This window comes from Diadema setosum, chromosome 2 (genome assembly GCF_964275005.1).
Source record: "Diadema setosum chromosome 2, eeDiaSeto1, whole genome shotgun sequence".
Classification (NCBI taxonomy): domain Eukaryota; kingdom Metazoa; phylum Echinodermata; class Echinoidea; order Diadematoida; family Diadematidae; genus Diadema; species Diadema setosum.
The window spans coordinates 29130397-29155888 of NC_092686.1; the positions used below are offsets into that span (position 1 = coordinate 29130397).

Genomic DNA, 25492 nt, shown 5'->3' on the forward strand with positions numbered 1-25492 from the left:
AGTGTAGAATGCATAATTGTGACTTATAATAAACGAAAGAGTCAAATTGTGGGTGTGTAATGTGAGCGCATTTTATGTGTGCTAAAAAATCTATTCTTCTCCAAACATATCTTGGCATAATATTTGTATATTTTCCGTACCATTATTGGTGTATACAGACAATCAAGAATTCAGTTAATGAGAGCATACATGTATATATATCATCGCATTGCTAACATGACTAATGAGCATCCGAGACCTGTAGATTGACATATGCAACACCGAAATTACTGATCATAATTTGCAAGAAATAGGGTGTGCTCTGTTTATCTCACGTAGCAAATTATAGCAAGGCCGTTAGTCCACCGTTGCGACGGATGAACTTTGAACTCTCATCGCATCCAATATGCCACTAAACAAGTAAGCATGTATGGGCGGGCACAAGTGTGTGTGTGTGTGTGTGTGTGAGGGTGTGTGTGTGTGTGTGTGTGTGTGTGTGTGAGTGTGTGTGTGTTGTGTGTGTGTGTGTGTGTGTGTGTGCGTGCGTGCTTGTGTATGTGTGTGTGTGGGTGTGTGTGATAGATATATATATAGATAGATAGATAGATAGATAGATACAATTGTCTCATGCCACCATGCAGTCGGCAATGAAATTTCGTTGATTTATTTCTGACTTTTTCTCGCGTAGGAGTAGGCCCCTATTTGCTTTCTGAACATTTTAGCCATCATTTAAGTTATGTAAATGGGTAATTCCATAAATATGGTACATCACTTGACATGCTTTTTATTACAATATAATCGGAAAATCAGCGTTTTCGTTGAACATAGGTTGATAACAAACATTCGTATTTAGTAGGTTCCTTCAAAAGTGAGTGAAAACTAATATTATAAACTAAAAATGAATCAAGTTAGCATACAAAACAGCAAATTATGAGGGAAAGGCAATGGTTCCTCGTGTAAGCGGGACTCGAGCAAAGTTCCATTTTGGCATCTCAATACCTCTTTCACACTAGTTTCATGCTTGTGTCAATATAAGTGGTCATTTTGAAATAAAAAATCCACTTCACTATTCAAAGAATCACACAACCCTAATTTTGGGCCAGGAAAAAGATTCACCAAGTTTCCTCGTGCAAGCGGGACACCAAATATTCATTCTTCAGTCTTATTCTTTTTTAATTAACACCGGCAATGCTCAGTCATGGTACCTATTAGAAAGAAACCACAGCTTTATTGTAAAGTACACGAAATGATGTGCAATTATTATTATTATGATGATACACACACACACACACACACACACACACACACACACACACACACACACACACACACAAAATGAGCTGTCAATGTGCCCCGACTTAATATTTCGCCGGACACCAAAGCCATCTGTGAAAATTACAATTGGTCCTATTTTCCTTGTTTGTTGGTTTTGTTTTTTTTTTTTTACTTTTTTTTCTCTCAAAATATTTACAACTGAGTGAGTGCCACCAAAATAACAGCAAACAATTCAAAATCAGTGCTTGATAGGGATTAGCAATTTTGGGACAACAAATCTTACGCGTGGAACTTAATTCTTGAGGTTCACTTGGGGAGAAAAATCATCATTTGGAAGTGATCCTATGCATGATGATCTTTCACGTCTTTCTCTCTCTCTCAAAAAAAAAAAAATAGTAATACAATAGAAGTTAGATATTACATAACCTGAAGAAATTGTTACAAATCTAGGCAAAGATATGGCATTACACACAAGTGGTAGAAGGTTACATCTTGACAGACCCTAGCCCAATTCTTTACTAGCCTGATATGAAAGAAAATAGGAACCAGATAATGATAATCAACATCGTCAAGCATTATATGGGCACACAAGGAAAAGACATACAAACAAAGTTAGATCTACCGTATAACACGCAGTCTTGCACAGTTACAGCTGACAATTCAACTATATGGGGCGGGACTCAAAGAAAATACCGCGTTTAAGCTTTCTCTTTTTTCCTCATTTCATTTCATTCAAAATCGTTTCATCAAACAAAGTGATTGAGCAAAACATATCATGGTAGGGGAAAAAAAAGCGATAAACTATTATTCTAAATATATCAAGATATTCTCCCTAGCTTGTCCTCGTGGTAAAAGTTTTGGCTTTTCATTTGTGTTTCGCCACTTTCCCCAAAGGTCCTTCGGACGTATGCAACCCATCTCCGTGTCAAAATGGAGGAGCTTGCTCGGCGGTAGGGGGTACCTACCAATGTCAGTGCCCCACAGGATTTTCGGGAGATAACTGCCAGCTTGGTAAGTCTCATGTCTGCATATAATCATAATCCGTACTTTTCAGAGTGGGCCGCGGACTCACAATAGCTTGTATTGAGATAAAAATCAATCTTGAAATGAAAATACTTTCGAAGAATTTACAGAATTGTGAAATTTCCTTGACACTATGTGCTCTCATTTTCACGAAAGGAAAGAAAGAAAGAAAGAAAGAAAGAAAGAAAGAAAGAAATATCTACTAATATTGTAAGTTGCTGCATCCGGGCTATAAAACGATACGGTCCTGACGTTGAATAATAGACACGACCGACAAGTTTGAACCATCATGATGTATAATCAACAATGCATAAGGAAAAAAAAAACATATTCTTTACTTCCATCAGTAGTCGATCACTACTTTTGTTGAATTTTTCTCTGCTTGTTTGTATTTAATTTCTTCTTATTATCGTTATTTGCATTGCAGGTATGTCAAAAGGTATCAAAACCAAACCCCCAAGTTCCTACGTTTGTTTGTTTGTTGCTATTTTCTCCCCATAGGTCCCTGCAGTTCTTCTCCCTGTGTAAACGGCGGAACCTGTTCGCAACTTGGAAATACCTACAGTTGTCAATGCTTCTCTCAGTTTCTAGGAACCAACTGCCAACTCAGTAAGTCGTTACCATGGTTACATAGTACTTTCTCTCTTGAATGCCTCATTGCAATTTCAGAAAAATGAATTGTTTTATTACGGCGATGAATAAGAGCTGGATCCAAAACATAGTCAATGAACAACACAAAAAAGCAGGACTTGCAGCTTCGCTCCAGGGGAAAATGCTGTACAAGCAATAATATTTCACGAGGATGATGTTGGGCATTGTATATAGTCAGACAGTTTTGCTATGGTGGTTGATGTTGTGATACTGTATTGATGGAATATATATATATATATATATATATATATATATATATATATATATATATATGTATGTATATATATATATATATATATATATATATATATATATATATATATATATATATGTATGTGTGTGTGTGTGTGTGTGTGTTTGTGTGTACGATTATATAATACATGGATATGTTCTTATGATTATTACGTATGTGTGTGTGCATAAAATGGATATACTTCCGCTTTAATAAATGAAGAGAGAGTTTGGGCGCAGTGGAGCAAAAAACACATATGTTACAGTATATCATTGATCTTGGTCGGCTATCAGTCTTCTATTAATATCCTATTCTTCTTTTATATCATTCAGATAATCCCTGCGTGTCCAATAACCCGTGTCAAAGCAGCCTCCAGGGTACCTGTGGAACCACTCTTCTTCCCGGGCCACCGGAATCTGTCACCGCCACCTGTAGTTGCACTGCGTTTTTCACCGGAGTGAATTGCCAGACTTGTGAGTATTGTTTGTTTGTTTGTTTGCTTGCTTGTTTGTTTGTTTTTCTATCCTGGCAGACGCAGCGGCCCACAGAAAAAAAAAAATGTTGTGTTTTGTTACCTTACAGTTTCTCAGTCCCCCATTCAACGGTTCAGGGCATGTATCCTTCTTGACATAGTTATTATTGCACAATGTGTTTCTTTTCTTTATTTGTTTGATTGTTTGTTTATTTGTTTGTTTGTTTATTCACCGTAAAATCGCTAAGTAATGATACGATACAGCTGGTATGGAAAATTGAAGTTAAACGGAGGGATTACCATTATTTCACCTGGGCCTTCATGGTCGTGCTGGTCTTCAGTAGAGATGACGTATAATCTGGAGTGATTTTATGCATGTTATACCAATAATTGTGAACGACAGATTCATGGTGAGCCCAATATATTAGAGTGCATGTGTTTTGATGATGGACTCGCAGCCATTCAAGTTGCCCTGCTCATGATAGTGGTTTCCTCCAATATTCTTAGCACTCTCCCTGGAATAAGTACTTTAAGTAATGCTCCCGGAAGTGCGCATTTTCTCTACGTTACTACACGTAAAATGATCTTGTATGATTTCATACTCACCGTTACTGCGGAATTACCAATTTCATTTTTCATTGATTCTTCCACCGTATCGATACACTAGGAATCTAAAGAAGTAAAACCTCAACCCCACCAAAATGACATGTAAATAATTCAAAAACAAAAACAAGAACCCGAGCCTCATTACTCGTTAATTAAATTCGTAATGATTTTATGAAAACAAAATTGAGGTATTCGGAGCTATTATATTCGACGTATAGAGAAAATGTATTTTTATATTGCTTTATATTGCTCTTTTCTCGTGCTAAGTTTGTACATTGTCATTCTTTGTTGAAATTAAGATATACGAAATCAAATAAACTGAAGACAATTCAGATATAACGGTCACAATTAATGGACGATGAAATAACCGCTCATGATGGGAATCATTTATATTTTCTTCGCAACAGAACCTGGCTCTGCCCAAAACCGTGCCCACCATTTCGTTTCTTTCCGATGTGATTGTTCCATTTGTGATATTCATGAAATTTGGTCTCCTACTATATCGGAAATTAAAAATATTATCACAAACTGAAGTCAGTATCAATCTCTAGCGGTTTTTTGTTTGTTTGTTTTGTTTGTTTTGTTTCTGATTTTGTCGTCGTTGTTCTTCTTCTCGATTCCTTCAAGACAAGACAAGTCATATTCGATGTCGTAGATTCACAACAACCGGCCACCATTAGACCTGTTGTCGAAGTGAAATTTTGACGTAAATGTCATTTGCTCATTATCCACATGAGGATTGGTAGAATATCCTAAGGAAAAGGAAGCTGTCAATGAATGTTATTATTATTAAGATGGGACATTTTTTTTGCCTTTAACGACTGATTATTTTGCAATTTCAAAGATTGGATAATTTAGCATTCTTACCCATCTATCTATCTAAAGTACATATGTATCTATCTATCCATCCATCTGTCTGCATATATTTCTTTCCATTCTTAAATATCCCAGTTGTGCCGTGCATATCAAGCCCGTGTGCAAACGGAGGAATTTGTCAACCAAATGCTGCTCTCAACGGCTACATGTGCTCATGTCAAACGGGATTCACGGGGGATACATGTAACGTCGGTAAGATTGTTGTATACTGCCACCTGGTTGGCTGCTTCGTTTCTTGATCTTTCCATTTTCCTTACTCCAGCCAAGCTGTAATGTTTGAAGTGAAATCATAGTTTTCATATCTGGACTGCCAATATTTGCTCTTAGATATTCAAGTTCATTTCTCACAAAAATGTCATATTTTTTTATCTCAAAGAGATAGCAAATTCATTTAAATTGATGCAGCAAATCAGAATATAAAATAAGTACAGCCATGTCTTTTGATCTCACCAGTATTATTGAAGAACGCACAGATCATTTATGTTAATGGGGTCATGGTATGGCATAAAGATGTCATGTCTCAAATAAGTATAAATAAAAATATAATGGGGGTTTCATGAAAGCCAGAGTGCAAAATGGGTATAATACTATGTAATTCATGAATAAGAAATGCAAAAATGACGCTGTGATAACATGATTTTAGTTCGCGAAATGCATGTTGATTGATAAGGCTCGCTGGAAGTACTACAGAATACAACCCCAATGCTATACCCGATACTCGCTTCCTATGTACATAATATGTACTATGTACTTTTGTTTTTTAATAATCAAATATCGATAATCGATTATTGACAATCGACAAAATCTTTGTTCTCAAAATAGGCTTACTCCAAAACAACTCGATATTCCTAGCAAATCGCGTCGGCCAATTGATATAAGCTGCTTGGTCAGTTGCTAGACTTTTTTATGTATTGCGCAGGGTCTACATTGATGGAAGATGAATTTTGAGCCCGTCTGAGAACAGTATGTTTGAGCTTTAAAGAGATGGTGAAGTTTCCGAAGAGATGGGGTTTGATGTTTCTAACTTTTTATATGACGATTTTTTTTAAGTTAATGAGAAACCTTTTACAAAATATGAAAGAGCATATAATTCTAAGAGGAATTCAAAGTTTATTTGATGAAAATTGGTTTTGAAATGGCTGAGATACCCACCTTTTTATTAGGACCGGTTTGTTCATGTTGTTTTACTGAATTATTTGTGGATATCTCAGCCATTTCAAAAAACATAGTTTGTTTATATGTTAGAATGAAGCAATCTACTCGAAATATCGTAGTAAAGTCAAAAGGGATTTGGTTCACCTATACCCCCCCCCACACACACACATACACACACACAAATGATGATAATATACCCAGTATTCTTAATCTACCAAATGCAATTTCAAGTTCTTAATAATTCGAGAATAGGAAAAAGATTAGGGAAAAAATTGCCCGAATATCTGTCTAATTTTCATACGTGTAGCCATCGAGATTTATGTTTTCTTTATCCCCTCTGAAATTACTTTTCATTTAGCGACCGATCCGTGTATGTCCGTGTCATGCAACAATGGTGTTTGCAATAACAACGGAGGGACAGCCCAGTGTGTTTGCAACAATGGCTTCACCGGACAATTTTGCACTCAAAGTAAGACGTTCATCCTTGCTTTTTTTTTTTCTTTATTGTACGAGCTTATCTAAAGAGCAAGATAATCCATGGTTTCTGCTTTCCATAACTTGCATAATTTTATACAATTTGGCATGATCTTACGCAACCATTCACAATCCTGCATATATAGCCGTACATAAACGTGCTAACTCTAGGCATCTTAAAGAGGAGTTTACCCCAAAACACTACGATGTGGCTTTGGTGAATACATTATACACTGCAAAAAGTCCGGTGTTAAATAGTGAACACCGAGCTGGTGTTAAATTTTCGGTGCTCATTTATGGTGTTAAATCAACACCCCCGGGTGTCATTTCCAAATTTTAAACTGTTTTTTGAAGAGTTTCTTAGTAACTGCACTTCTTGTTGATTTTTAATTTAAACAAGACGATCAAGAATTTTACGTTGAAATACTAGATTTTTGAAAAAATGTGAAAATAATTTTACACCAAAGTAACACCAGCTGGTGTGGTCCCTTATTGAAGCTGGACGGGTGTTAAACCATTGATATTAACACCAACAAGTATCAAATCAACACCATGTGGTGTCATTTTTTAATTAACACCAGTACAGTGTCAAAATAACACCTGGTACAGTGTCAAATTAACACCACGAAGTGTCAGGTGAACACTTTTCAACACCATCACAGTGCATTTTTAACACCTGTGGGTGTGGTCCTTTATTGAAGTTTGATCGCTGTTAGATTTAACACCCGTGGTGTTAAATCTAGCACCCATGTTTTTACAGTGTAATAGGACACATCGGTGAAATTTAATGAAAGTGGCAATTTGTTCAAAAGTTATACACATTTTAAGTGTTGGTTACATACGTGTGTCGCCAGCGTTGGGTGGAAAGGTTACAACAGTTTATAATTTCACAATCTTATGCCAACAGGGCTTCAAATTATCATAAAGAGAGTTTCACGGATTCTCATTTCTCTGCAGCATTATGAATTGTTCTTGAGGGAAGAGTAGCGCCCTCAATAATGTGCCCGTATTAAGTAACAAGACATGGGAAATGTGTGTTTAATTAGGTGCAGTATTCTAGTAAATAGTCTACTTTATTAGAGAAAGGAAACAATTACTAGACCACGACCATATTGAAGCTCTTTTACTATATGACATAAAGACTTTTCTAGTATTATTATAATATACTTTATTTCTTCACAAATCAAAGCATGTAATAAACAATCCTATAGGTTACAACCTGCCCACAGGCAGGTAAGCACAAGAAAGAAATACATACATACTGTATATAACGTATGTAAGGTATTATATTTACCTTCAAGTGGTGATGGTACATAAATCAAAACTGTAAATCTCCATAACTTTTGGATAGCTTGCCGAATTTCGTCAACCTTTACTAATTAGTTCTACTCACTTTTCTACATTCACTTAACCTACATTTTATATAAGACTAGGCTAAATTCCCTTGAAAATCTAAATAATTCTGCACAAACTTGCACAGCCATACATGCCCTTTTCATGGGGGGGGGGGGGGGATGGGGGTTGAACGTCGTTATGGCTGAGATGACAATCGGGGTTGAATGCTGTCCTTTTCGTGGACAGGATGGGTGGGTGTGATTTCACAGACAGATGTAATGAAGTTCTGCATACACCACAACTTAACGGAAAGACTCTGTACCGAAAACTGAAAAACGTCAGTCATTGCTGTCTATATATATATATATATATATATATATATATATATATATATATATGTTTATATATATATGTATATATATATATATATATATATATACTATATCGTGCTTCATTGTGCGCTCACTATTATCTCCTCTTTACCCCCTCTAACATTACCAGATATCGATGAATGTCAAGGCCAAACTTGTTCTGGTAATGGTGTTTGTTTTGATCAAGTGGGTAGCTTCCTGTGTATGTGTAACCCAGGGTACGAAGGAAACACGTGTGAAATAGGTAAGTCTTATCCTTGATTGCTCGAAGTTCAAGGTTCAAATTTATTTTTCATTTCCATCAAATAAATAGAGAAAATATATACAATGTATAAGCACAATATATTTGTCATAATTGCAAAAACTTGAATGATCAAAATACATGTGAAAATGAGTAGAAAATGAAGAAAACACAATTGTATTTAACACGTACATATGCGTTGGACAAATTAAATAAGAATGGGAATGGAAACGCCTGTTCCACATGACTTACTACGAACTCCCGCTCATTAGAAGTCCTAAAGCAATACATTGTTCTATACCTGCATGTCTTCCTTTTCTTTCTTTATTTATTTGCAGTGATTATGTTTTTTTTTTCTTCTTGGTCGCTGTTGTTACTGTTTTATTAATGTTTTTCTCTTTTGCACCCGTTATGTGTCACAATTGTAACCCCACATTACCCAAACGATTGTCAGTCATATTCAATTTTGTTGTTGTATTTTAAAGAAAAAAACAGAAAAAATGGGGCCCTATACAACTAATAATTTGCCCCAAAAGTCAATTCTGGTAACTTATACCGACGACACGTTATTAGATATATGTCTGCATACCAACACGTATAGGCTCCCCATGCGAGACATCAAAAACATTGCATCAAACAAGATTTTAATATACCAAGAAATTCGTCTGCTAGGAGCCAATTCGTGGCATGTTCGTCATCTATGGTCATGGCTTCTTCGCTGGATTCCAACTGTTTGTTTGTTTGTTTGTATGTTTTTTGTTTGTTTGTTTGTTTGTTGTTTGTTTTTACGATGAATATAAACTCACTAGAGTCACGGAGGTTGAACATTTTAATTTCCAGCTTAGTACAACAGATAATCATAATGTTTCCCGTAATCATGTCTTTGATTATGACCAGAGATGAATTTATACGATTTGATGGAATGAGAACGTTCATATAAGTTTGAATAAATGAATCAACTAGTCAGAAACAACAACAAACACACCTCAGCATTTTTCTTTGAAAGTGTAGATACTTTTCACTATAGTTACAAATTTCTAATTGTCGAGACTCTGGTAATGATGCTGATGACAATCATTATTATGGCAATTGCTCTTGTTTCTTGTCATTGTTTCTGCCAAAGAAAATGTAATTATGAATACAGAGGTTGCGTTATTTTGTCAATTCAAACAATAATTATTCGAGGTTTATGTAAGCATAGGTATAGGTTGATATGCTTGGGTGCTTAGTTGTGTGTGTTGTAGCACCATGGTTCGTGTCAGCGTATAACTGGTACGATTTCGAATGCCAAAGTGTGCTTATAATGCTATAAAATGCATCTTATTTGGATTATTATTTTCTTTTCCAACGAGTGAAAATTAAGAACGCAGGTTCATCAAGACCACAGCCACACTTTATGATTATCAATATTAGCTAATCACCGTCGGTGAATGCGAATGAATGGCATTTTTTAAAGGAACATTCAATGAGATCAGTACAGCCATCATAATTATTAGATATCAACGCCAATGAGACGTCAAAGTCGGTCCTATTGTGAACTCGACTCGATCGGTATTTATTGAGCTCTTTTACATTCTGTGGAAGGCCCTAGTGAATAAAGGGTAACAGGTCTCAGTGGAAATACCACTTTCAGGGTAGCCCCCCCCCCCCTCCCCCCCTCTCTCTCTCTCTCCCCTCTCTCTCTGTTTGGTAACATTATTGCCATTTTCTGCCTCTTTGTGGTCGAAGCGTGGTAGGTAAAAGAGAGGAATGCAATCTTTTGTCCAGCGTCAGCGGAACAGCGTTCATGTTTGTTGCCGCGTGATTGGACCATGGGGTTCAACAAAAATTAATGGATTCTTGTAGGCTTGGGAGGGGTGGATTTATGAAACTGGTCTTATCGATGCCTACTCATGTTGAGGTACAAATTACAGGGGCGTATCCAGGAATTCCGTAAAGGGGAGGCGCCTTTATACATGATTAGAGGGGCACACACGCCCCCATTTTTCTTTTTATTTCTTTTGTTTTAACAAAAAAAGAGGGGCGCGCGACCGATGCGCCCCCTCCCCCCCCCCCCCCCCCCGATTCCCCACTGACTCATGGGGATTGCTAAAGTAACGCTTACATTACAAACAAGCTTTGAAGTTGATGGTAGATAATGATTTCTGCTGTGGAAATTCAAGTTATGACGATTGTTGCTGAGAGCTTATTTTGGAAATCAAGTTTTTAAGCTGATGGCATAGTGACGTCCCCTATTAAAAATTAAGTTATGGTGATTGATGTATTAATACCTAGATTGGAAACAAGCTTTGGAGACGGTTGTAGTGATGTCCTATACATGGAGTTGAAGTCAAGTCATGATAATATCCACTGTGTGTATCAAGATTTGAAGGTGGACATTGTAATTCCTTCAAGGGAAATAGTGTTGCAGATGGTTGTATAGTTTCGTCTTATTTAATTTCCAACACATGATTACAACATTTGAATACACAGACTAAATTTACAACAATCCAATGAAAAACAAACTATGACAGTGATACAGAGATACAATTTTGTACATTTCAAGACAAGTACAGAAAAAAAGTGGTTGTAATGGAGGGGACTGCCTCCAAATTTTATTATAGTTGCTTCCATTTCTACAATGATATTCTTCTTTGAAATTAGTTCTTTATAATGATTGTTGTAGAAATGATATTGAAAATAAAAAATTGAAATTGGTTGTCGTAATTCTTTCATTTGAAGTTATGATTGTGGTCGAGATGACACCAATGACACCAATTGAGTGGTTCACAATAATAAGCTTGCTTTTTAGTGGACCTCTTATATTTCTTTTTCTCAATTTAAACATGACTTTGAATTTTGTGCCAGCGTGCATGCATATATATCTTTATATGTATCATTTATCCTTTTCAGAGTCGAATGTATACGTTTTTATACGTTTGTGTCTCAACTGAAATATAACTTTTTTTTTTTTTGCCAGTATGCATGCATAATATTATTATCTTTCTTTGTATCATTATCCTTTGCAAGGTCGAATGTGTATATATTTGTGATATAATTCCGATTTATTCTGCGTTATGTTCTATTGGAAAAAGAAGAGTGAAAAATGAATTGAATTTAATTGAATGTAGACGGCAAGCTGTCATGATATTATCACATAGTCGTGATTACGCGATACTGATAAGAACTAGGGAGAGTCTAGGTGCACCACGGAGAACAAGTTTGTTATAGAGACAACGGGGACTTATGGGCGTGGCGCCTGTTACTTGTATGGTGAGAACAAGTCAGATGATGGTTGCAATTAATTGATGATGATCGTAGAGGACATAATGAGATTGGAATAGTCTCCCTGGTATTGATATTTGACGACATGTTATGATGCCGACACAGATAGCAAAGTTACTAGACATGTGTGATTGCTGAAGTGATGGGAGGAATACTATTATGACGATGGTTGTGTGTTGCAATTCTCGTATTCGGTGCTCTGACCGCTGTTTCCATTTCTCCTTATCGCACAGCTGCTGGGAAAGGACCGCTATTAGGTGATTTTCAATGACGGTTGCCTGTTCAGTTACGGGAAGTGAGAAGGACTATCAGTTTGTATGTGAAATACAAACAAACAATCAAACAAAAATGCAACGAACGTGACGAAGACTTGATGGAGCTCCAATTTTCTTTTTCCACACAAATTATCAATGAAAAAAATTGATTCGAAACGTGATTTTTAAATGACTCCGTTTCTTCTCTGATTTACAGCTCTTCCATGCACGATTGACCCCTGCAACGGTCAGGGAACCTGTGTTCCGGTCAACAACGCCGCGACATGCACATGCTTTTCGGGCTTCGTGGGCGACAACTGTCAGTTCGGTACGGAAAATCCTCATAACGTGAAAACGGCAAGGTCATTCCTTTAAAAAAGATAAAGATGATATCAATTAAGCGTAAAGATTGTCACTGAAGGAACATGAATTTGAACCATGGCCATTTTCAACCGAAAGTTGTATATACAAAGGGATATGATTGTAATCGTTGATTTATTGGCGAGGTAAGTTATTTCTTTGTACGCTAATCGATGCACGAGATAATGGAACAATGGAGGATTACGTTCAAGCGTTCCCAAATCCTTTAGATAGTCAAACAGAAATAGGTTTAGGATTTTTGTGTCATATTCCATCGGAAAAGAATTGGGACGCAGCATTCAAAAATACAAAATGGTAATCTGCCCAGACAATTCTCAAAATAAAATAGGGTTCGTTATTCCGAGGGTTTGTTATTCCAAAAACACACATAATTCTGTATACCTACATGTCCCTTGAATCTGGAAATGAAATAGGGTTCGTTATTCCGTGCAGTTGTGGCCTTGTTGAGTCCAGACATTTGTAATTCTTAAAATGAAATACGGTTCAACTTTTTATTGAAAATGAAAAGAAGGTGCGTGTTAACAATCCGTTGGAATTATTTGATTTTTATTTGATTTTGATTTTATCTTTGAATTTCTTTTTCATTCAGAACTAATTGAGCACAGTATAATTTGAATCTGACAGTTAAAACAAATGAATGATTAATTCAAATATTCAACTTGTTTCCCCCTGACACAATGCAAAATGAAACGAAGTATTTTGTGCATACATAAGTTAAAATACTTCTCAAAGACAATTTAGATAATTCTTGATGTATTATTTTCGGATTAACGAACCTTTGGAAAATGAAACGAACCGTATTTTGTTTTTGATTAAAGCCAGTGAGTCCTTTTTATCTCCTTGCATTTTCTATTGATCTATACCCTTGTTTTCTATACAGACGACCCCTGTCTTCCTAACCCTTGCCAGAATGCGGGTTCATGCTTCGTCATCAATACAAACCAAATGTTTTGTAGTTGTCCACAGCCGTATGTCTCGGGTAATACCTGCCAAACTGGTAAGTATTCTGAGTAGACGAGCTCACGCACTAAATGCTGTGGCACTCCGTTTCGTCTGGTCAAGCATAAATGGCCATTTATTTGCCGCGGGATACAATGAGCCATGCAGACAGGATTAGAAACTCACCTTAGTAGGACTATAATACCCGCTATTATTTCGCATTGTGCATGTCGTTAGTTTCATTTCATTAATCCGTTCACAACTAGAATCAGAAATTGCCATAAACCACAATAGCATGCACTGATTTATTAGGTTCCCGAACGCAGTGGCTAAGCGTTGAGCGTTCTTGGTTAATAACGAGCTGAACCATTGCTGTTTCATAATTCTTTACACCTTGACCTTAATTTTGGCGAGAACAATAACAACAACAAAGGATACAGATCTTTTGAACTTTCCAAATGGATTTTTTTTTAATTCTTTGCTCATTGAAATGACTCTCACAATAAATAATTTTGCGCTGCATATCTCTCAATCCCCCCCCCCGATCTCTTTTTTTTTATATTTTTTTTTTCTTTCCGTCACCTCGTTGACCTTTTCTCACCCATGTCAAGTCCACCCATGTGCCGACCCATCCACATGTGCTAATGGAGGGACGTGTATGGTGACAACCGGCCAGAATTACGCCTGCTCATGTCCTGACGGCTTTCTTGGAGATAGGTGCTTATTTGGTGAGAAGAAACAAGCGGGAAGTCCTCCCCCCCCCCCCCTCTCTCTCTAATTTCTTTTGATTGTTTGCTCTTAACGTCTTCTTAGGAACTTAGTATGTATATTCTTGAATGATATATTCACGAATCTCAAAGAAGGCATACATTTAGTTAACTGTTGTTGTTTTTTTTTTGACATTTTAACGGTGAGACCCCTTATCTTCCTGATAATGCATTTCTCTCCAGGTCCAAAAAACAAAAACAAAAACAAAAAACAGAAAACAGGTTTCGTTTCTCCTGTTTTCATTCATGTGCCGGTCATGATATTCATGGTATAGATTATGTTGACATGGAAAGACATGTCATCAATTAGGTCACGTAATTATCATGTAATTGATCGGGTCAAGAAGCGAAGTTAGATGATCAACCGACTTGGAGGTGGTCGCAAGTACGTGTCAAAATAATGTGCGTAATGTGTCACTGATTTACAAATTACAATGTTTTGCTATCCCTGTCTTTATTCAAATAACTCCGCTTGAGAGAAAGCTATAGTCACATATAGATGATTGCGACACCATGAACAGATTTTGAACCCATGGTATCATTTTCCAATGAAACACAGTAAATCCATGCAGTGGCACAAACCCTTGCCAGAACGGCGGCAATTGCTTGGTCAGTGCAGTGACTGACACCGGGGTTTCACTGACCTGCCAGTGCGTCAATTTCTGGAGCGGAGACACGTGTCAGATACGTAAGTACTTGCAATATAAGTATAACGATTATCCTTGCTGTGTTCAAACACGTGTACTAGTGTCCGAAGCATTTGTATCGTAATTATTCCCTGTAAATCGTCAATTAAATCGACGTGAAATACTGACTTTACAAAGTGCTGTAATGAAACCATGTGATAATGGTGATCAAATATCTCAAATAAGTCATGATCCTATCACTGGGTGCGTCAACAAGGCATGGTGTGATTCTTTCCCCACAGTAGGAGAGCCAAACAAGTTTAGAAGAAAGAAAACGTATTTATTAGCATATCGAAGAGCAATGAAATTTTGATACGATTTTGTTACGCTCTATAGTATATAGTGACTTAGTTAAAAATGAACGTGCAATAGATTCTATCCCTTTATCCTGGCAGTCTTTCAAGAATTAAAACCCGAATTCATTTTTTCCTTCCTCCGTCCTAGCCTTCTCCCAATGACATCACTAAAATGTATGTTACACGTGCTACTCTTTATCTATGTACAGTATATGGCATATCACGCCACCACACATTGTCATATAAAGATAAACTAGAACAAATAATTGACTGCCATGCGTAGTCAGCTGATAGTGTGCCCCGCTATCTCAATGTCCGTTATAAATCTTCATGTGGCTTTTCATTTACATAACTCTTCTTTTACTAAGATTGAAACTGATACATCGACCGTAATGTACTTTGTTCGGTTTTTTTTTTTTTTTTTTGTTGCATATATCCAAGATGGACATGTACCATCATATTTCGTTATATTCTTTGCATTTATGTAATATATATATTTCTATGTATCTATGTAATATACATAGTACAAAAATAGAATTCAAATTGAAATTGAATAAAGATGCACTATGATTCACTTGTGGTCACGTTTCATCTTGACTCTCCACTACTATCATTTGATATTTTTAATTCAATTCAATTCAATTCAATTCAATACAATTCAATTTATTTTCATATTTCTGAAGAAGGAATGTACATCAAATATGATAAAATGAAGTGAATCACAATATCCGACTAGGATGCACAGTAAATTTGTGTAAACATAATTACAAAACATGGCGGTCAATCTTTATCTATCTGTATTTATACATGTATTTATAATCTATATTTTGTACAATTCCTAACAAATCATATTTGTATTAGACATTGCTCGATAAAGTTACAACTGAATAGCGCTGTTTTTGAGTCTATTTTTAATGACTTTGACCTTCGCCCTCAAATCTAATGTCTGATCAGCCCATCCGTACCTCGTGAATAGCATGTCTGGATCTTGTACTTCGAGGGCATATTGAAAAATAATGAAATCTGAATAGACGAAATGACAGTTGGATGGACAACTCAAATGCATAATGCTTACAAGCACCTTTCATTTGATATTATCATTTCTTAATGATTTTTTTTTTATTGTACAGAATTTCAGTAATGTTCACGTAAAAATGTTTGACTGTTATATAAGAAATCAAAACAGAAAAGAAAAAGAATTTCAAAGAGAGAGAGAAAAAAAGCACCCAAGAGAGTAGAGGTGATGTTGATGGTATATGATGTTAATAATGTCATTTTGCTATGCTTTGTCCTATATTCGTTCAACCTAGCGATCGGATGTAATAACATAGTGTGCCAAAATGGTGGCGTTTGTATGACCGACTCTCAGACTGGAGCTTTTGCGTCCTGCAGCTGCACAGATCTGTACACAGGCATCTTTTGCGGCACACGTGAGTATGGTCCCTTGACGCACTTCCGACGTCAATCTTTACCAAAGGGAAATTCCGGGCTAGTAAAAAGTCAGTCTAAAAAGAAATGAAGAAGGCGTACAATTTTAGAAGCGCAACAGTGAAAATTTCTTTAGACTCGCCTACAATTGAAGGTAGATTTTGATTATAGTAATTATAATTATCTCTAATTCTAATTCAAAACGGTTCTTGTACAGTCCATATCAATAATTATGCTAATGAATGATTTGATGATGTCATTCACCATACAACTCGGCATTATACTATGTACACAAAAACTTGAAATTTCCAGCGTTTTGCTCGAATACATTTATACCACAGTCTCAAATCATAATACATGTACATGTATATCTGATTGATCATTATTCGGAAGGTATAGTCAGCATGGTCAGACAGGAACAGCATTACATTTTACACTTCAATAGCAGAATAAGTGAATATTCGACATTCTTTTGTGCAGTAATGGAAAATTGTGTGATGATGACATCATCAGCTCATCATTTGCATAATTTTATACCAATTATACGATAATTGTTTTGCAGAAATTATCAAATTTCACAATTATTGTTTAACTTCCCTATTTTTTTTAATCAGATTTTGATCAAGTTCCACGGTTGTGCTTGAAAGATTTTACTCTTTCTTATCCCAGTTATCAGACTAACTTATTACAGGCGTGCTTTTTTACCCATAGTACTCGAATTGTAATAATGTATTATTGTTTTATATTTTGTGTGTGTGTGGGGGGGGGGGGGTGGGTGGTGGCTGCACGCTAATACTGCAAAAATGGCGATTGTCCAAGAAATTCACTGAAGCGTGAATTGCTATCCCGCCTATCAACTCAATATTGTACATTCTCCACGTCATGTTAATATCGTTTGTTTTTGTTTTGTTTTGTTTTGTTTGTTTTTTGTTTGTTTTTTTTTTTGTTTTTTGTTAAAAGACGCATCCCTCGATGATTTCTTCCTTATTTCCCGCTGAATTCTCATTCATTCATTGCGTTTCTTTGCAGCAAAGCCTTGCACCAACAACCCATGCCAGGCGGGCGGGACCTGCACCGAGAGCGCAGACGGGACAACCTTCACCTGCCAGTGTACGCCTGACAAACTCGGGTCCACGTGTCAATACGGTAGGTGTTCGTAGCAACTATACCTCCTATCTACACCAGCGAACGACAAGTATCATTTGCAAACTCTCAAGGCATTGTAGGGTCCTGTCATATCATTGATAAGCAAAAAGAAAATGGCCTATGGAGGGGGGGGGGAGACGGGGCGACGAACGAAAGAACAGAGTGAAGGGAATGGACTTAAATTATTGTTGTACATGATAGACAAACATTATAAAAATATGGGAATTGATAAAATAAAATAAAGAGAAAGAGATATGAAGACTATCTTGAATATAATTGTAATTAGGATATGAAAAAAAAAAAGCCCGAGAAGTAACAACATAGTGGCAGCGATATCAGAAGCAGAAGTGGTTCAAACAGCTGTAGCAGCGCTCATGATAACAGTGATAATATAATTGTAAACATCGGAAGTTCTGCTGGTTCTTATATAGAAACAAATGGAAACAAGTAGATATGAGGAGAGGAGGTATGCTATAGCAACAGTAGTAAGTAGTAGTAGCAGTAGAAGGTGTTGGTATTGTTGTGGTTGTTTTGCATTAACAGGCGTTGTTTACCACTTGCATATGAAACAAAAACCCAGCTTTAGTGCTTCAAAATAGTTCTGAAATGTGAGCTGGAGATAGAAACAACCAGTGTAAAAAAATTAATCAGTATAACCTATGTTAAGTATTGTTAAATATGCAAAATGTGAACAATAGTAATAAGTACATTGTTTCTAGACTAAACTGTATACAGTTATGGTTTAGTGAGAAAAATAGTAATATCTCCATTATATTTTAGGCTTTATTGCAAATTCTTTATATGGTAGGATGTTTTGTGATACAACTGACCTACACATCTACACATATGCATCAGATGTGATCACTCGAACATTATTTTAAATCACTGCTCCAAGTCTCATACAGTACCTTTGAAATGACGTAATAATTATGGAATATGTGGTGGCAGAGTGGTAAGGGTCTTTTCCATATCATTTCAAATCTAATCTCAACAGCATCGCCATCTTATGACAGACAGACAAATGATTTGTCTCATATCAAGTATTGTTGATACAAAAGCAACAAGCCCCCTCATGATTATACACAAAGTCATTTCCTGTTTGTCATTAGCCTTTATAGCTCGGATTCTGTGCTTTTCAGTGAATAAAGTTCACACATTCAAAATTATCCGTGCACATTGAACTTTGACAGACAACCCGTGTTTTGGAAACAACAACCAATGTGTGTTTGGCACATGTGCCTACGACGAATCTGTCAGCCCGCCGGATTACTTATGCAGCTGTAATTCAATGTACTACGGCAGAAACTGTGATGTTGGTAAGATCTTGCGTTCTTCATTGACTCTTCATTAACGCTATCACAGCTTGGATGAGAGAGGGGAATATGGCACCTAATTTATCACCAAAAATGATTACTCTTATCTTCAATTCAGTGTAAATTATGTTGGTATGTTGTATGGAAACTATTATGATGCAGGTATATTATGCTCTGCTTTCACTTTGGCTGTGCCGTCTTTGCACATTTATCATAATATATGAAAATGGGCATTGGAATCTCTGCGATCCGATTGGTCAATTATCATACATTGATTTTTACTGATCAATAGGCCTACTGAGCCGTGTGTCCGGTAAAATCTGAACACATGGCTCAAGCCTCGTAGGTGTGGGACGCATGATGGGAAAGAGGTTAAATTTCAAGAATTTACGGACCATTTTTATAATAACAAATGATAAACAGGCCTATTTCGTGGATCGGTAAGAATAATATTGGGTGCCCTCGTTTTACTTTGGAAACAGTCTAAAACCCACTCGCTGCGCTTGTGGGTTTAAACAGTTCCAAAGTTATTTGTATTTGTATTTATTTATTTACCACTTGTGGGATGGATAGCCCTTTCAGCAAATTGCTGTTTTTCGAAGGGGTCCACGAGTTAAACTCGTGCATCCAATTCTCACTGTGTTCCATGCATCATTTGTATACGAAAATATCAGTCAAGGAGAAAGAGTGTTAAAAGTGTCATTTTAAAGAGGAAATCCACCCCAAATATTAATAAACTTCACAACAAAAAGAAAAAATTACCTTCAGTACGATATAGAAATGACAAAAATTTTGAAATTATTTTTTTTTTTGGAAAGCATTTCTGTACCAGTCCTTATGAAAATTCAAATGAGCAAGTTGATAATGTCATGCTCTCACAATTTCTTATTCACTTCATGCACAGAAATGAAATAAAAAATCTCATATTTCAGCTTTAAAAATATAAAACTTGTCTTAAAACATGGCTCAAGCCTCGTAGGTGTACTGGACGCATGATGGGAAAGAGGTTAAATTTCAAGAATTTACGGACCAATTTTATAATAACAAATGATAAACAGGCCTATTTCGTGGATCGGTAAGAATAACATTGGGTACTCTCGTTTTACTTTGGAAACAGTATAAAACCCACTCGCTGCGCTTGTGGGTTTAAATAGTTCCAAAGTTAAACTCGTGCATCCAATTCTCACTGTGTTCCATGCATCATTTGTATACGAAAATATCAGTCAAGGAGAAAGAGTGTTAAAAGTGTCATTTTAAAGAGGAAATCCACCCCAAATATTAATAAACTTCACAACAAAAAGAAAAAATTACCTTCAGTACGATATAGAAATGACAAAAATTTTGAAATTATTTTTTTTTTGGAAAGCATTTCTGTACCAGTCCTTATGAAAATTCAAATGAGCAAGTTGATAATGTCATGCTCTCACAATTTCTTATTCACTTCATGCACAGAAATGAAATAAAAAATCTCATATTTCAGCTTTAAAAATATAAAACTTGTCTTAAAACATGGCTCAAGCCTCGTAGGTGTACTGGACGCATGATGGGAAAGAGGTTAAATTTCAAGAATTTACGGACCAATTTTATAATAACAAATGATAAACAGGCCTATTTCGTGGATCGGTAAGAATAACATTGGGTACTCTCGTTTTACTTTGGAAACAGTATAAAACCCACTCGCTGCGCTTGTGGGTTTAAATAGTTCCAAAGTTAAACTCGTGCATCCAATTCTCACTGTGTTCCATGCATCATTTGTATACGAAAATATCAGTCAAGGAGAAAGCGTGTTAAAAGTGTCATTTTAAAGAGGAAATCCACCCCAAAAATGAATAAACTTCACAACAAATAGAAAAAATTACCTTCAGTACAATATAGAAATGACAAAAATTTTGAAATTATTTTTTCTTTCGGAAAGCATTTCTGTACCAGTCCTTATGAAGATTCAAATGAGCAAGTTGATAATGTCATGCTCTCACAATTTCTTATTCACTTCATGCACAGAAATGAAAAAAAAAAATCTCATATTTCAGCCATAAAAATATAAAATTTGTCTTAAAACCACCAAAAATAAAAAAAAACAGCCAAATGTTAACTCTGATATAGCTTGGTATAAGAACATGCCTTTTTTGTATTAGCTAAAAATAAAAATTTGTCCAAATTTCATATGTAATCAAAAAAAAAAATGTAAGGGTATGACATCATTAACTCGATCATTTGCATATTCATAAGGACTGGTCAAGAAATGTTTTCCGAAAAAAGTGAAATTTCTAAATGTCATACATATCTTCTTTATTTCTTATCCGATATTTGTAATTTTTGTATTGTTTTGTAGGGAATAGTTTTCTCTTCTTTTTTTAAAGTTTATTCATTTTTGGGGTGGATTTCTTCTTTAAGGGAGTCGTTGTAAATTCAAAGCTGTGTGCCTGTATTTTTATCTTTCCTCATTTTGTCATCATCGTTTTGTTTGTTTTCAGCTTACCCGTGCACGCTGAATCCTTGTTCTGGACGAGGCACCTGCTCGAATGTCCTATCCACTAACCCCTTTTCTTACACATGTGACTGCAATGACCAGTACGTCGGCAGTTCCTGTCAATTCGGTAAGTGTAGACCCTTCAAAATGGCAACGGGCTATCAAAATTATTTTTCTTAAATTTGGTTAATTGGTTGTGTTTTTGTAGTTGTCGCTGGTTGTTGTTTTGTTTTTGCTTTGTGCAGACGTTACCTTTTTAACTAGTATTGTTACCGAAGTGTTGTTTGGTACCTCGGAAGTATGCATTAAACTTGCCTGATGTGTAATAACGGCTGCTGTTCACATATTTTTAAAGACTAATGAGAATCGTGGTGGGGGTATGGTATACATCGTGATGACGTAGTAACCCTTCTAATGGAAGTGATGCGAGCTATGCCGTCCGCGGTCTTGACTTCAAAATCTACTCCATGTTTTATAGGGAAAACGATTTTTCTTGAACAGAAAATTGACAGTGTTATTAACACGGGGCATATGATAAAGAGCATTCCTTCTTTCACAGGTGAGTAGGCCTGATATCAGTCACATTATTTGTAATGTGGCGATGTAGTCGTGGCCTCGCAAGTTTCATACTTATTGGTACATAAAATCCTTCACTTTATCTTTGAAACAACTTCAAATTTGTTGTAACGAGTTATAGTAGCAAAGATAGATTTGTAAAACTTAGGGTTGAAATTAATACTACGTTGTTTGCCCCCCCCCCCCAATTAAAAAAAAAAGATAATAAAACCTTAATGTATGTATGTGTGTGTGTGTGTGTGTGTGTGTGTGTGTGTGTGTGTGTGTGTGTGTGTAAAGACATGAATCACGGAGTTTACAGTTCCCAACAGTCTCGAACATGAAATTTGTGCAGAATTTGAAGGAGCTGAACATTCTCATAAACAGTCCATAATGTAGGCCTATACAAGTGTGATTTTAAGTGTCTACTTTTCCCTATTTCATGTTTTGATGTTAGTGCGTGGATTACTCCTTAATTACTTCTTGCAACATCTCTGCATAAAGCCTCAACGAAATTTGAGATAATCAATGGTTGTTCGGTGTTTGAGATGTATTAATTCGTGGGTTTTTGGTTGCATATTTCATTTGCACAGTTAATCCATGCGTGCCCGTCAACCCGTGCGCCAACAGCGGAAGCTGCCTTGTCGTTCTGAGCAACACTGACGCCCAGTATCAATGCTCGTGTGTGGGATCCTGGACAGGCACTCAGTGCACGATCGGTACGTTTTAATTTGAACACGACCTACACAGGTCCGCGCACGCTCTGTCTCTCTCTGTTTCTTTGGCATTACGTTTCTGAACAATTTCAGTATCTACAAGCGCCAGCGGTGTTGTTATCTTTCTATTGATCATTGATGTTCAATATATTTGTGTGTGTTACCACGCAGTCCCCATTAGTAGTGACAAAACACTTTATCTGTTCCTCGGAAATAAGACATAAAATCAAGGATCTTCAAACCCCATTTCATCCTATATCATTGTCAACTGAAATTGGAAGAGAAAAACACGCAAACTCTGACGGACATGGCTGTCAGTTTACGAGTGCCATGGCAACCAGCAATATCGGACTTAGCTAAACTATATATCGAAATGCTTGCAATAAAATTTTAGGGAAAGTAACCAAATTTCGTTGAAATCGGGTAAAGGGCGTAGGAGTGGCAGATGAAAATATGTTATGGTTTCAGATCTTTCAAGATCAAATAAAACTTCTTCTCAGATATCGTCACACGATAATAGGGGCGACAATATTAACAACCAGCCTCCATTTATAAAGATGATTTATATTTCTAATTACTGTTACGTATGGCATTATACTAATATTGTTGACACCGTATATAGACCCTACAGACTCTTAGAATCCTATTTATGATGTTTGTAAAATGGATATGTCGGTTTTGGGCTTTTGAATATAGAACCTAATTTAACAATAAAAAAGAATAGGGGTAAGAAACATTTTTTTTTTCTCGCTAAAGCTTAAATTTGTAAATGCCCAGTGCCCAAATAACACTAACCCATTTTTGAAACTCATATTTTTATGTAGGGCCTATATGTGCCTCATCAGAACCTTCATCTGAAGGAAAGGGATGATATCTGATTGACTTCCTAACCCCGTATATGAAAACATACATATTGATCTATATATTTAAGATTAAGTTACGTATTGATTTATGCCATGTTCGGGAGATTGGACAGTTATGCAGATACTCATCAAATCTGTCATGAAGCAAAACAATGCTGTGGACATATAAAGGTACTATTTACCATTGGGAGCAGTGGTGTAAATAAAGTTCGATATATCACATTTGATGCATAGAAATGTTGCAACTGATTGACAAATTGCCCTACATCGACGTAAATATAGAATAGAATAGCATATAAATGTGTTGGTCAGTTGTAGCACAGAACATCCTACTATATAAAATTTCGTAATATAGCCTAAAATATAATGATATATCACAATTTTCTCAACTAAACCATAACTGTAATTCGACGGTTAGTCTAAAAATATTTTTGTCATAACTTTTGCTCGCATTTTGTGTATTTAACAAAAGTTAACATTGATTCAATTTTTTACATTGATTGTTTCACATTTTAGAACTATTTTGAAGCACTACGGTTTTGTTTCATCTGTAAATGGTAAATAATGCCTTTAATAAGTTTGTGGCTAGGAATTCAGCGCACGTGCCAGACATCCAGAACGCTTTTCGTCACTACAAAGAGAAAAATCATTTCAAGAATATGACAAAAACAAGTACAGTGGTTCCAATCTTTTTTCTCTCTCCCCCCATCCCCCCCCCCCACCTCTCTCATTCTTTCTCTCGATAATTTATTGTTAAGGATATTATGGATATCATACATCCAGTTTTGAAAGAAAATTGAATGGTTCATCTGAGTTTTTAATATTTGATATGTATATTTGAGTAAAGTGATATTTGGATGTTGGATATTTGCAGTAAATCTGTCAGGTATTGAAAGTGTGTTGTTATGATAGTATCATTTTTTTTTCTATAAGGGGCGAACAGATATGGATTACGTATGTTTTCTTTACTTATAAGTGACCAGGATTCAGCGCATATGACGGTCATAGCAGATTGGGTGTGAGGGGATAATCTTTTGTCGTTGCTGGAGGTATGAAGTAAAATAGCAGTTTTGGGGATAGATCTGGCTCTGTAAGAGTTTGAGTATTTGATTTGAGTTTTGATATATGCGGTTATTATATGATATTTTTCTTTGTATAGTGAAAATGATAGCTGATTTGGCCGACTCCCCCCGATATTTTTGAGCAGTTTATTCAAAGTTTGGTGTAGGGGATTTGTATAGTTTATTGTTTCTCTCTTTTTTTCTTTTTTTTTTCTTTGTAAAAAGTTGCCTACTGTCAGCTGATAGTAAAGTAAAAGGTAGATAAGTATATTGTTAATTTATGTAGTATTTGAGCATCTGATTTGAAATTTGGTAAGAGTTATTATCATTGTCGATGGGGCACATTATGTTATGTATATATTATACATGTACACGTGCATATACGACCGCAGGTCTATTTGTGTCTTTTGATACTCTAAATCAATTGCTGTTATTGTCTGCTGTAATTATTTATGTGCAATTAGTTGTTGATGGAATATTGTATTTTAAAAGAGAATTGTATTTGTAGTATATGAATATGTAATAAGGGTCAATTTCTTGGATGGACTGTTTAATGTGAATGATTATTGTATCGTATTGCTTTGTTTCGTTTGTAACATCAAGAACACGCAATTCAGCCTCTGGCTGCTATGTATTTCCCCTTTGACAAAATAAACCAATATC

General features: G+C 36.0%; 1 protein-coding gene across 1 annotated transcript in view; it reads left to right on the forward strand.

The window, feature by feature from the left end:
• Positions 1-25492, forward strand: part of LOC140243956 (uncharacterized) — a 70696-nt gene that overhangs the window by 15860 nt on the left and 29344 nt on the right. Inside the window, exons 4-13 of the mRNA XM_072323624.1 lie at positions 2149-2265; positions 2779-2886; positions 3493-3633; positions 5190-5306; positions 12426-12536; positions 13470-13586; positions 14140-14256; positions 14855-14983; positions 21639-21761; positions 22783-22908. Coding sequence (XP_072179725.1) covers positions 2149-2265; positions 2779-2886; positions 3493-3633; positions 5190-5306; positions 12426-12536; positions 13470-13586; positions 14140-14256; positions 14855-14983; positions 21639-21761; positions 22783-22908 — 1206 coding nt within the window. The remainder of the gene's footprint in view (positions 1-2148; positions 2266-2778; positions 2887-3492; positions 3634-5189; positions 5307-12425; positions 12537-13469; positions 13587-14139; positions 14257-14854; positions 14984-21638; positions 21762-22782; positions 22909-25492) is intronic.